Here is a 12278-nt window from a genome sequence, read left to right on the forward strand (position 1 = left end):
GAGCACTTGCTCTGTGACAGGCTGGGCCAGGCCTCTCTCCTCCCCCGGGGGCGACGGGCTCCCCCGACAGGAGGGATGGGGGCTCAATGTGCCCAGCTCCTTCTGCTCTGCTCTGGTCAGAGAGAAGCAGAGGCAGGAGAGGTTCGAGCCCAGGCTCACCTGATTCACAGCCCTGTTCTTCCACCCAGAAGCGACCGGCAGCTCTTCGCGCAGCGGTGGGCTCGCTCCCCCACCTCCCGCAGGCTGGGGGCAGGACAGTGCTTTCCCTGTAAGGGGCACAGGGCCCGTGGGCCCGGAGAGGGGCTGGGGGCCACTCAGGCGGGAGGCGCAGGTGGGTTCTGCTGCTCGTATGCACACATGCACACACATACATGTACACAGACACACATGCATACACACAGCATGCAGACACACACACCAAACACACCCACAGCATGCTGACACTACACCCTCAGCACATATGTGCACACACACAGCATGCAGGCACCACACCCACATACATGCACATAGCATGCAGACACACATGCACACAGACAGCACACACGGCACATACATGCACACACAGCACACAGACACCACACCCCCCACAGCACATGCATGCAGGCATGTGCACATACTCCCCACACGTGTGCACACACTCTCAGGCCTGTGGCTGTCAGGAGCCAGGAGCTCCGCCCATAGAGCCAGGGGCCTGGTCCGAGGAAGCAGCAGGCCCTGGAGCCCGTGCCCTCTGGGCAGAGACCTGCTGGCCGGAGCCGGCCAGGGGCCGGGCTGCTCCTCAGCAGGTGGGCGGCCGGCAGGGCAGCTGGCGTGGGCACAGCCGCCGGAGGGAGGGGCTGGCAGGGCCGAGGGGCAGGGGCACAGCCAGCAGGAGGATGCTCTGCCCCGCCCTGCGAGATGGGCCCCCTGCAGGGGAGAGGCAGGCCGGCGCCCCCCTGGCTGTGCAGAGGCCACAGGCCGTGGCCTGGAGGGGGTGCTGGGGCAGGTGGCCGTGTGCCAGGGCTGGGCAGGGCGCTGGGCCCTTTGATCCTGCAGGGCGGGGCTCTCCCAGCTCGGCTGGCACAGGCCCTGGTGACCCAGGGTGACCCGTGGAGGCCACGCAGGAGGGCACAGGTGGGTGAGGGGCTGGCCCCAGCGCGGGCCTCCGTGAGAAGAGGCACATCGTCCCTTTCACAGTCCCTGTGCCTGGACGGGCCTTCTGGAAGGTTCCACACAGGCGCCTCCGCCCCTCCCCACTGCCTCGCATGTAGATAACGTCCTCCCTTCATCTGACTGACGGACAGGGGAGACAGAGGCCCAGAGAGGTCAGGCACTGGCCAAGGTCACAGAACTCCCCAGCGGCCCGCCTGCCCTTGTGTGTGGCCGGCCCACCACAGGGTCCCCTGCCGGTGGCAGACAGACCTCGGGAGAACAAACAGAAGAGACAACCCACAGCTGCCAGCTGCGCCCAGCGCTGCAGGGCACGGACGAGGTGCAGCCGAGCGGGGGGCCGGGGCTAGGGCCTGGGAGGCTGTGCGCGGGGCACCAGCGGGGGAGGGTGGGCGTGAAGGTCACTCCAGCAGAGCCCTGAGAGCAGATGGGGTCAGGGCGGCGAGTGGTGAGGTCTGCGGTTTGTACACGAGGGGGAAACACCCCAGTGTGGAGCAGGCCCTCAGCCAGAATCCGTCCTCGCTGCCCAAGGGGTGACTGTGGGCACCGCAGTGCGGATGACGGACAGGACTCGAGTGAGGACAGGACAGGAGGGCTGGACCTGGCCAAAGGCCTGCTGGGCTTGCAGGAGAAACTTATGAAAGCGTGGGAGTCTGGCCAGTGTTGCTCAGTGGTGAGCGTCAAGCTACGACCCAGGAGGTCAGCGTTCGATTCCCAGTCAGGGCACAGGCCCGGGTTATCGTCTCGACCCCCCGTGTGGGGCGTGCAGGGGGCGGCCAATCCATGATTCTCTCTCATCATTGATGTTTCTCTCTCTCCCTCTCCCTTCCTCTCTGAAATCAACAAAAATATATTTTTTAAAAAATCCCAACACAGACATTTGACTAAAACAAACGGAAACGCAAGCCTCTAGGAAGGGCCAGCTGCTCTGGAGGAGGAAGAGGTCATGCCTCTCACCCCTCGAGACCGATGTCGCTGCGAAAGGGTGAGGTTTCTGCCGCGAGGATGCACACCTGGCCGAGGATGCACACCTGGCCGAGGATGCACACCTGGCCGAGGGAACCGAAGAGAGGGCCTAACCCCACCCCCCTCCCCCCGCCCCCCAGGAAGAGAACAGGAGCTGATGTGGAACAGCGGGCACATCGCTGAAGGACGGCCTAGGGCAGCGGTTCTCAACCTGTGGGTCGCGACCCCTTTGGCGGCCGAACGACCCTTTCACAGGGGTTCCTAAGACCATCCTGCACATCAGATATTTACATGACGATTCATCACAGGAGCAACATGACAGTGATGAAGTAGCAACGAAAATAATTGTATGGTTGGGTCACCACATGAGGAACTGTATTTAAAGGGCCAGAAGGTTGAGAACCGCTGGCCTAGTGCGTGGTGTGGGGCCCGCTGGCCCGCAGGCGGGAAATGAAAGCCGGGAAGCCCTCCCTCATGGGGTGGGACCCTTAGCGAGAGGCCGACTTCTCAGGACGACAGGAGTGCATGCGATGACGCTGGGGGGCCGAGATCTCTCCTACGGGCCCTCATCAGCCAACCGCAAACGCCCCACCAACGGGGCGGCAGGGCTCTTAGGAATCTCTCCTTCCAACGACAGACGGGGCCGAGCTGCTGATTGCGGGCGAGGCCGCAGAAATACCGGCATCACCGGCAATGGGAACAACAGGTCTCAGGAACACGGGAGAAGGTGGCCCTGTGGTTCGTACCAAAGGCGAGGGGAGTCGTAACATTTACTCATCGTCTCCCACGAGCTGGATGTTGTCCAGACGCTGTGATTTAGTCCTCAGACAACTACGAACACCCACTTTCCACTGAGCCAAACCGGTTAGGGCAACACCCGCTGCTTCCCCGAGGGAGAGCCAGGCCCGGGGACCCCGTTACAGGCCGTGTGGGGGGAAGAGGTAGAGAGGAGCAGAGGGTGGGCTGGTCCCGTCTGTGCCCTCACGCCCGGCACCCACCTGGTCAGACAGGCGACAGCAGGGACGGCCACTGCCGGCCCCCAGCGCGTGGAGCACAGTCACCAGCCCTGCCCGTGGCGGAGTTCACCCTGAAGCAGGCGCTCTGTGCTGTGGACCGGGGGTCAAGTCACAGGTGCTGCCCTTTCCCGCGGCGACCGCCCGATTAGGACCAACAGGGAGACTCACCGGCCGGAGTCCTGTCCCTGCGGCGTCTGCCCCCTCGGGAGAGCGGGCCGGGGGGCTGGGTGGCGGCCAGCAGCCTGGGTTGGAGCTCACGCAGGTCTGCCCAGAGCTGCGCACCCACACAGCCCTGGGCCCTGGTTTTCAGCCTCATCAGCTGGTTAAACATTAACCTCTGGTGGTGATAAAGCCTCGCCCCCGCGAACTGCGTGCCCATCTCCCGAGCGGGCAGCGCCGGGCAGGGCTGAGCCAGGGCCTCGGCTCGAGAACAGTGTGCGGACCTCAGGTCCCTGCTTCGTAGAGACTTGAGACTTTTCGTGACCCAAACAGACCCCGTGAGAAACCCTCAGGAGGTTCTGTCGATCCTACTCCTCAACCCGCAGCCTCGGGCCGGGAGGGTCCAGCTGTGCGCGCACGTGGGGCTGGGGCACTTTCAAACGCAGCCCATCTCCCGCTGCTGAGCAGACGCCCCCCTAAGGAACCGGGTGGGAGGGGGCGGCACGAGGGGCGGATCCCCAGCCCGAGGGGGTGCTGTGCGCCGGTCCTGCGGGACCCTTGTCCTCGGCCGCCTGCAGCTCTGCATTTAGATTCCCCCTCGCCCTCCAGGGCGGCCACAGGGCTGACCCTGCCTCCCGGTGCCGCCGGGTGGGAGCGCCCCTGTGGGCAGCTCCAGTGGCGTGTGTCGTGACCCTTGAGCACCACGCCCCAAAGCGCCTGAGCTGCAGCGGCATCGGCTGGCAGCCGCAGCCTCGTGCGAAGATGGGCAGCTGACCCACCCGCCCCCAGGGGACCACGTCTCATCCCTGGCATTTGGCCTTCTGGGTTTGGGTTATGGTGGCCTGGGTCCCAGGTGACCTTTAAGGGGAGAAATGCAAGGTCAGGTCAGACCAAAGCCACCCGACCCTGCAGGATGCCGCCTGCGGCTCATCGAAGGCCCTCGCCCCCAAGTCCTCCCTGAAAGTCTCCCTGTGGCACAGGTGAAGCCGTGGTAAGAACTCAGGTGGCCCTGGGCAGGTTGCTCAGTGGTTAGAGTGCTGGCCCGCGGACAGAAGGGTTGCGTGTTCGATTCCTGATCAAGGGCAAGGGCCTCAGCTTCAGGTTCCATCCCTGGCCCTGGTCAGGGCGCGTGCAGGAGGCAACCAATCAATCGCTGGGTCTCTCTCACATCGAAAGTTCTCTCTCTCTCTTCCCTCCCTTCCATTCTCTCTAAAAACGAATAAAAATCAATGGAAAAAACAGCCTCAGGTGAGGATTAGAAAAGAACTCAGATGCATGGTTTCCTGGGGCACGAGCAACGCCCCATTCTCTCCAGGTCTGTGACCCTGGAGGCCGGGTCAGCCACGGTCAGCCCGGTGCCTGCCAGTGGCTGAGCTTGGACTGTGCTGCGCCCGGCGGTTGGGGCTGTGGGCCCACCTGTGCGGCAGGTTAAGAGCTTACAGGCAGGCTGTCTGTGTCGAGTCCACGGGCATTTCGCACGCGCCTCAGCGGGGAGGGTGCTCCTCTGAACGGCCGGCTATTCCTACCTCAGGGACACCCTGGCTCCCCCAACCAGTCAGGGGCCTCCTTGTTTTGGCCCCTTAAAGCTGAGGGCGTTTTTGTAGCCGTCTCGAGGCCACGGGGATGTCCGCTCTTTATCTCTTAGGCTCAGGCCCTTGGTTTAGTCTCTTCGCCCGACCTCCCACCTGCCCCCTCCCGCAGTGATGCGCATTCTCCTTCCATGTAACCGTCTCGGTCAACTCCCTCGGACTTTCCCCAGGACAGGTGAAGGTTAGCGCGGCTCTGAAAGGAAGGGCCCGGGCAGCCAGATGCGTGGAGACCTGGCGGAGATGGCCTGACACGGAGACACGGCAGTGAGGACGGACCGCCGCCCGGGGGTGTGCTGGTGAGGGCAGGGCACCAGCCTGACCTGGGGCAGGGCCAGGATGGACGGTGAGCCTTGGGGAGGGAGATGGAGGCTCGGGCTGGGCACAGGTCGGGGGCCACAGAGGGGCGAGCTGCAGGCACAGAGGACCCTCCCGAAAACAAGGACAGGAGCGCCGTGACGCCCCAGGGAGCTCCTGCGGGTGGGCAAGGCCGCGGTGACAGGACTGCACCCTCTGTGTGGGTGGGGCGGGCGGCCGGAAGCACATCGCCCCTCAGGTGAGGCCACAGCCCTGTGACCTGTATCACTGGGGTAGCTGTCAGATGGGAGTGCGGATGGGTCCGTGAGGTGCTTGCGAACCCCGCGTGGAGACGGCGCCTGGCGCCTCCAGGGCCATCCCTGCGCCGGGGCTGCAGGAGGCCCGCTGGGCTGTCCAGCACCCGTGGGGACCAGCACGGGGCCCACTCAGCCCGGTGACTGACCTGAGACCCAGACTCCGTGGGGCCCAGGAACGCGACCGCCGCATGCCGGTTCCGCTCCAGCTGCCCACCCCCCGCCCAGTGCGAGGAGGCGCTGCCATCATCCTACATCACTTCTAGAGTTTCAGCTACTGACCAGCTGGCGGCGTCCAAAATAAAGAGACAGCACACACCATGGAAAATGAAGAACACTGTATGTTTATTAATGTTTATTTCAAATTACAAGAAACAGATCACCAGTCCCTTATTGGTACAAAAATACCTGAAAGTGTATACTTAGGTTCATGAGCTGAGGAGCTATGTACAAAGAGGAGCAAAGCACATGAGTCGAGCTTGTCCCTGCACCTTCTGCACGCCCGGACCGCGGCTCGCCGACATCACCCCCTCCTGCGAGCGAGTCCCACCCTGAAAGGCGAGACGGCTGGTCAGACTGCCAGGTGTCACGTGCAGAGGAGAGAAGACAAAACTTCTAGACTGAGGCACATATTTCTTCAAAGTTTAGCAAACAAAAAAGCATCCTGGAACTCTCGCCCCCAGCATGCTGGGGGCGCGACACCCAAAACACCGGCGTCTTCCTTCTCGATTTAGCCCAGGCTGTTACACGAGTATCACTTAAAAAGAAAATAAAATCACAGGCAGATAAAAACTCAACAGGCTCCAAACGACCCTGAGCTGTCCCGTTTACATTCATGTCACCGAAATACAAAAATAAAGGCCGAATGTCTTCAGCCCCTGGCTGGCGGGTGGACACTGCCTCGTCCAGGGACCGGCTGCTGTCAGGTGGCCCTCCCGGCCGGGCAGGGCGAGGACGCCCTGTGCCAAACCTGCACTCGCCATCCATTCATGGAGGCCGGGAGGTACCAAGGGCCGGGCACACAGCTACATGCGAAACTGAGTCAGAGTCGGGCTCCTGCTGTCCTTTAAATAAAAACGCGTGCGTATAAATATGAAATGCCGCAAACACTAGCCATCTACGGGGGAGGGGGGCGGGCCTCGTCTCACTGCTGGGCCTGGTCTACTCAACAGGAACGGCCGGGACCTGGCCCGGGCTCAGGGTTCGCCTCCAGCCAGTGAGGGGTGGCGGCGTCAGAGTCAGTCCCGCGGTGGTCTGGGCAGCGCCCGCCAGCACAATGGGAGGCCCGCCTAAGGTCAATGCTATGAAAGATAAACTGGGTACAAAAAAGAAAACACAATTGAGTAACTATAGCTAAAAACGTCTTACTAAAACTTCTTCATCTGCATAAATGGACAGGCACAGAAAACAACCAGAGTGTGGCCTGTAGAGTAACAGTTTCCCCTCCATTGACTGACCCACGGTGCGGCCCGAGGCCGGGCCTGTGTTTCGGGGGCCCCGCGGTGGGTCGGGGGGCACATGCAGAGGCCAGTCAACAGCGGAACTGCTACTAGACAAGAAAATCACTTGCACCACAGAGGGCTGTGTGCTCGTCAGAGACCAAAGAAGAGAAAGACACGGCCACTCTCAGACCTGGGGACACCCCTCTGGGCCGGGCACCGTCCGAGCGGCCCCGGAGCGGGAAGCAGTGTCCTGCTGACGAGGCTGGTCCACGTCCCCAGCTGCTGTGAGGGACGAGGCGGCAGAGGCCGCCAGCTGCCTCCCGTGCCGGGGTCTCAGGCCGGGGGCATCAGGCACAGGCCGCAAAGCTGGGCCAGGACGTGCCCTTTCAATGTTTCCATCCTTGTCACCATGGAAACCCAGGAATCCAGGCCTGGAACATGGTGCCCTTTCATTATTTCCATCCTTGTCACCATGGAAACCCAGGAATCCAGGCCTGGAACATGGTGCCCTTTCAATGTTTCCATTCTTGTCACCATGGAAACCCGCCAATCCGGGCAGGGACATGCCCTGTCAATGTTTCCATGCATGTCACTATGGAAACCGGAATCTGGACGGGGACATGCCCTTTCGACATTTCCATCCGTGTCACCATGGAAACCTGGGAATCAGGCCTGGAACATGGTGCCCTTTCAATGTTTCCATGCATGTCACCATGGAAACTCGCCAATCTGGGCAGAGACATGCCCTTTCAATGTTTCCATCCGTGTCACCATGGAAACCCAGGAATCAGGCCTGGGACATGGTGCCCTTTCAATGTTTCCATCCGTGTCACCATGGAAACCCGCCAATCTGGGTTGAGACATGCCATTTCAATGTTTCCATCCGTGTCACCATGGAAACCCGCCAATCTGGGCTGAGACATGCCCTTTCAATGTTTCCATCCGTGTCACCATGGAAACCCGCCAATCTGGGTTAAGACATGCCATTTCAATGTTTCCATCCGTGTCACCATGGAAACCCGCCAATCTGGGCTGAGACATGCCCTTTCAATGTTTCCATCCGTGTCACCATGGAAACCCGCTAATCTTGGCGGAGACATGCTATTTCAATGTTTCCATCCGTGTCACCATGGAAACCCAGGAATCAGGCCTGGGACATGGTGCCCTTTCAATGTTTCCATCTGTGTCACCATGGAAACCCGCAAATCTGGGCAGGGACGTGCCCTTTCAATGTTTCCATCCGTGTCACCATGGAAACCCAGGAACCAGGCCTGGGACATGATGCCCTTTCAATGTTTCCATCCGTGTCACCATAGAAACCCGCCAATCTGGGCAGAGACATGCCCTTTCAAGGCTTCCATCCGTGTCACCATAGAAACCCGCCAATCTGGGCGGGGACATGCCCTTTCAAGGTTTCCATCCGTGTCACCATGGAAACCTGGGAATCGGGCCTGGGACATGGTGCCCTTTCAATGTTTCCATCTGTGTCACCATGGAAACCCACCAATCCGGGCGCGGACATGCCCTTTCAAGGCTTCCATCCGTGTCACCATGGAAACTCACAAATCTGGGCGGAGACATGGTGCCCTTTTAATGTTTCCATCCGTGTCACCATAGAAACCTGCCAATCTGGGCGGGGTCATGCCCTTTCAATGTTTCCATCCGTGTCACCGTGGAAACCTGCGGGTCTCTGCAGGAAGCTAAGCGGGTGACATTTTCTTATCAGAACCTTGAGTCCCCAAGGGAGGACAGCCATGAAGAGGCTCAGGCCACCGCAGGGTCAGGCGGTGATCCTTCTAGAACAGGCGGCAGGTGAGCCGGCGGACGGACCACGGGCAGACGAGAGTAGCAGAGTCTCAAGAAAGCTGCCTGTCTCCAACCAGCGGGGGACTCGGCCCTGCGGGCGTGGCGCAGGGCGTCCCCGGAAACGAAGGCTCCTGGCTGCGGAAGACGGGCACCTCGGAGCACGAGCGCGGCACCTTGTGTGGAGAGCGAGTGACGGACGTGGCTGCTGACTGGTCCACGAAGCTGTCCGATGCCGACCACGGGCGACACCTGGGTTTTCAGAAGCTTTTCCGGTAAACAGGGAAGGGCGAGGGTGCCGGTTCTCCGGACGCCGAATCCGCCTGCGGTGACCGGCAGGCGGGCCCGCCCTCCGATACCTCGGTGCTCCGTCGGCAACGTGTGCCCGTCCGCTTGAAACTGTCTCTCCGTCTTGTATGCGCTGCACAGCCGTGTCCCCGCCACCAGGGGCTGAATACAACATTGAAAACAAGGAGTGCAAAAAAAGGGATCAATACAAAAAAGTAAACATGTCAGTTTCAATTGTCAAGATTATTCCAGGGCAAGAGTTTATTTCCAATCACTGCTATGATCCTCACGTGGCCCCGCCAGGACGCTCCTTCCAGTTTTCCTCAAATTTAGCACTCGTTCTTTCAGCCCCTGATTTGGCTGGCAGGGTCCAAGCCACAAATCACCGTTACATCCGAGGACTATCCAATATTGGGGGTTGGCACCGAGGGAAACGATTGCGCTCCCCAGGTACAGAATCAAAGTGTGTTTTCAACCATGCACAGGCCTCCTACTCCTTCCAGTGTGGCCTCCCTCCAGCCACCAGCTCAGGCGGGTCTGGGGCCACCAGGCCACGTGGGTGCGCCCCAGCCGCCGGGCCGCGCGGGGCGAGTCACAAGGCCACGCGGACGCAGTGGTGCTTGAGCTTGCAGGGCAGCACCCCCTTATTGAGCTGGTAGAAGTCGACGAGCTGGATCAGGTCGGAGAACTTGGTGTTCCCGTCGTCCAGGCTGAAGAACACCTGCCCCTCCTCCTCACACTAAGAGAGACAAGACACTCCCAGGTTAGAGCCACAGGGGCCTGGCCGGCACAGGCCCGCTCCCCCTCCCTGCCAGGAAACAGCTCCCCTCCAGAAAAGCCTCCCGGGACACCCTTTAAGCATCGCCCCCGTGAGTGTGAGCAGTCTGACAGTGACTGCTCTGCAGTCCGGTTGGTTTATAACCTGGAAACTGCATTAAGAATAAAACCAGCAGAAAAGAGCATTAGCAGGATGACATCGATACTCACAGGTAAGATCTGGAAATTTTTTATTTTCTGGTGGTGGCTCAGCGTGAGCACGTAAGCCTTGGGGTTGCTCTGGCTGTCGCGGACCAGGAAGAGCCTGGGAAGGGAAGGTGACTGACCGTCAATGTGAAACTCCAGACTCAGTGCGCACACACACATACGCGCACACACACAGATACACGCGCACACACACATACGCGCACACACAGATACACGCGCACACACACATGCACACGCGCGCACACACGTGCACACACGTGCGCACACAGATACACGCGCACACAGATACACGTACGCACACACAGATACACGCGCACACACACATACACACGCGCGCGCACACATACACGCGCGCGCGCAGATACACGCGCGCACACAGAGATACACGCGCACACACAGAGATACACGCGCACACACAGAGATACACGCACATACACACGCACACACACGTGCACACACACAGATACACGCGCACACACAGAGATACACACGCACACACATACACGCACGCACACACATACGCGCACACACATACACGCGCACACACGCTTCCCCGGAGCCACGGTGCTCGGGGGTCGGCATGCACCGGCCTCTGGCGCAGCAGCACCCGCACACCCAGGCCGGGGACTCTCACATCACTCCCCGAGGACCCAGGGCTCCCTGGTGCCGAGGGCCCTGCGGCTCGGGGGAGGGGGGTGCGGCTGGAACACTCGGTCCGTGGGGTGAGGAAGCTCAAAGGTGACGGCCAAAGGCAGCCTGGCCAGCTCTGGGCAGAGAGTGAACAGCAGGGATGGGTGGAGCCAGGTCAGCAGGACCAGGAGTCTGCGATGAAGAAAAGCTCCTCCTCAGAGCAGAAGGCGCACCCTGGACGCCCCCAAGAGACTCCGAGGATGCCTCAGCAGCTCTCCTGTCCCAAATGCGACACCCGACCCACCAGCCCGAGGCACATTCTAGAAGAACTGGCTTCTGCTCAGAACCAGGATCCATGGGAGACAGAGGCAGACTAGGGAGACGCGCCGGCACAGGGAAGGGTCAGGGTGAGCCCTGATGGCGGGGAGCATGCACCTCGGATGAGGCTGCACCCCGTTAGGCAGGGCGGCCGCTGCTCATCAGGAGCCCTGCGGGCGGTGGGGGTGCATGTGTGGGGGCCGCAGCCCCTCCTGGGTGTGTTTCTTGCCCTCACTCTCCTCCAGGTGTGAGTGGAGGCCACCCGGCCGCCCTGTCCTGTGTTGCCCTGTGGAGCTGACCCCAGGGGCAGAGCGTGCTGACCTAGCCCCAGGCCCCCACCAGAGTGCGGCAAAGTGGGCCGCTGGCCGGGCCCCAGGGCCAAGGCGAAGGGTCTGCACTTTCCTGGCGACACATCCCCGGGAGGCGGACCCCTCAGCTTCCTGAGCGCCGGGGCAGGGGCACTGTGGCCAGCAGTGCCACCCCGGGAACACTTTGGGGCTCCCTTCGGATGAGGCTCAGGGTGGGAACAGGTCATCACAGGTTACCTACGCTCTGCCTTCCACTGAGCAGTCTATGCTGGGGGCCTGGGAACCCCTCCCCCCCAAAAAAAGAAACAGAAACAAAAATGCAAAGCTTATCAGCGAACGGGCTCAGCGTTAGGCCACTCTCCCCCGTGTGCGCGACCCCGTGGACAGGAAACACCCGCTATGGCTTAGGGGTCATCTTCCGTGCTTTCAGGGGGACTCTCTGTGATTCAGTGACAACTGGAGTAAGTAGCTGTGGGACTACTGAATAACAGGGAAGGAAAAGAGAAGGGAAGGAAGGAGGGAGGAAAGAAACAATACAAGCCCTGGAAGCCAAGCTGTACACGAGGCCGTCAGGACTGTGGGACAGGGGTCAGAAGCGACCGATGTGACCACGTGAGGAAAACTGTAACCGAGAGCACCCGCAGAAACCCCCCTCCAACGCCTTAGCCTCGGGAAAGGCCTGGCCTTCCCGCTCTCCTGATGTTGGGGAGCCGTGGCGAGGTGCCCACTGCCAAGGAAACCCTGGCCACAGTGCAAGGCGTCACCTAAGCCTCTGCCTGCCTCTCGCACTCGGCTTCTAAGAACTCACCGGCAAAGACACCAGCAAGAGCAGGAGATGCATGACGGGCCCGTGTGCCAGAGCCTGAGCCTGGAGCCGCGGGAGCGAGCAGACCTCCCTGCCGACAGCTGCACGCAGCCGCGCGGCTTGGCTTTCCCAGCGGGCGAGGCGGGAGCAGGACAGGCAGCCGAGCACGTTTGCGTGTATTTAAAAAGCGCACCTGATCCACTCTCTTCAAAA

The 12278-nt window shown here is 61.1% G+C and overlaps 2 protein-coding genes across 24 annotated transcripts in view; both read right to left on the reverse strand.

Moving 5' to 3' along the window:
* DDC (dopa decarboxylase) overlaps positions 1-3429 on the reverse strand; it is a 40679-nt gene extending 37250 nt beyond the window's left edge. Inside the window, exons 1-3 of one of the 5 annotated variants that reach the window (XM_036327224.1) lie at positions 3300-3418; positions 3114-3221; positions 160-266 (exon numbers count right to left, since the gene is read on the reverse strand). The gene's annotated coding sequence lies outside the window, so the exon portion shown is untranslated. The other 4 variants (XM_036327221.1, XM_036327226.1, XM_036327220.1 and 1 more) reach the window with 4 other exon arrangements.
* A 2381-nt stretch (positions 3430-5810) lies between these two features.
* Positions 5811-12278, reverse strand: part of GRB10 (growth factor receptor bound protein 10) — a 104604-nt gene continuing 98136 nt past the window's right edge. For all 19 annotated transcript variants that reach the window (XM_036327255.1, XM_036327253.1, XM_036327250.1 and 16 more), the window contains 2 exons: positions 10008-10101; positions 5811-9759 (listed from right to left, as the gene is read on the reverse strand). In XM_036327255.1, coding sequence (XP_036183148.1) covers positions 9613-9759; positions 10008-10101 — 241 coding nt within the window. In that variant the 3' untranslated portion in view covers positions 5811-9612. The remainder of the gene's footprint in view (positions 9760-10007; positions 10102-12278) is intronic.

Source organism: Myotis myotis, unplaced genomic scaffold (genome assembly GCF_014108235.1).
Source record: "Myotis myotis isolate mMyoMyo1 unplaced genomic scaffold, mMyoMyo1.p scaffold_m19_p_11, whole genome shotgun sequence".
NCBI lineage: Eukaryota > Metazoa > Chordata > Mammalia > Chiroptera > Vespertilionidae > Myotis > Myotis myotis.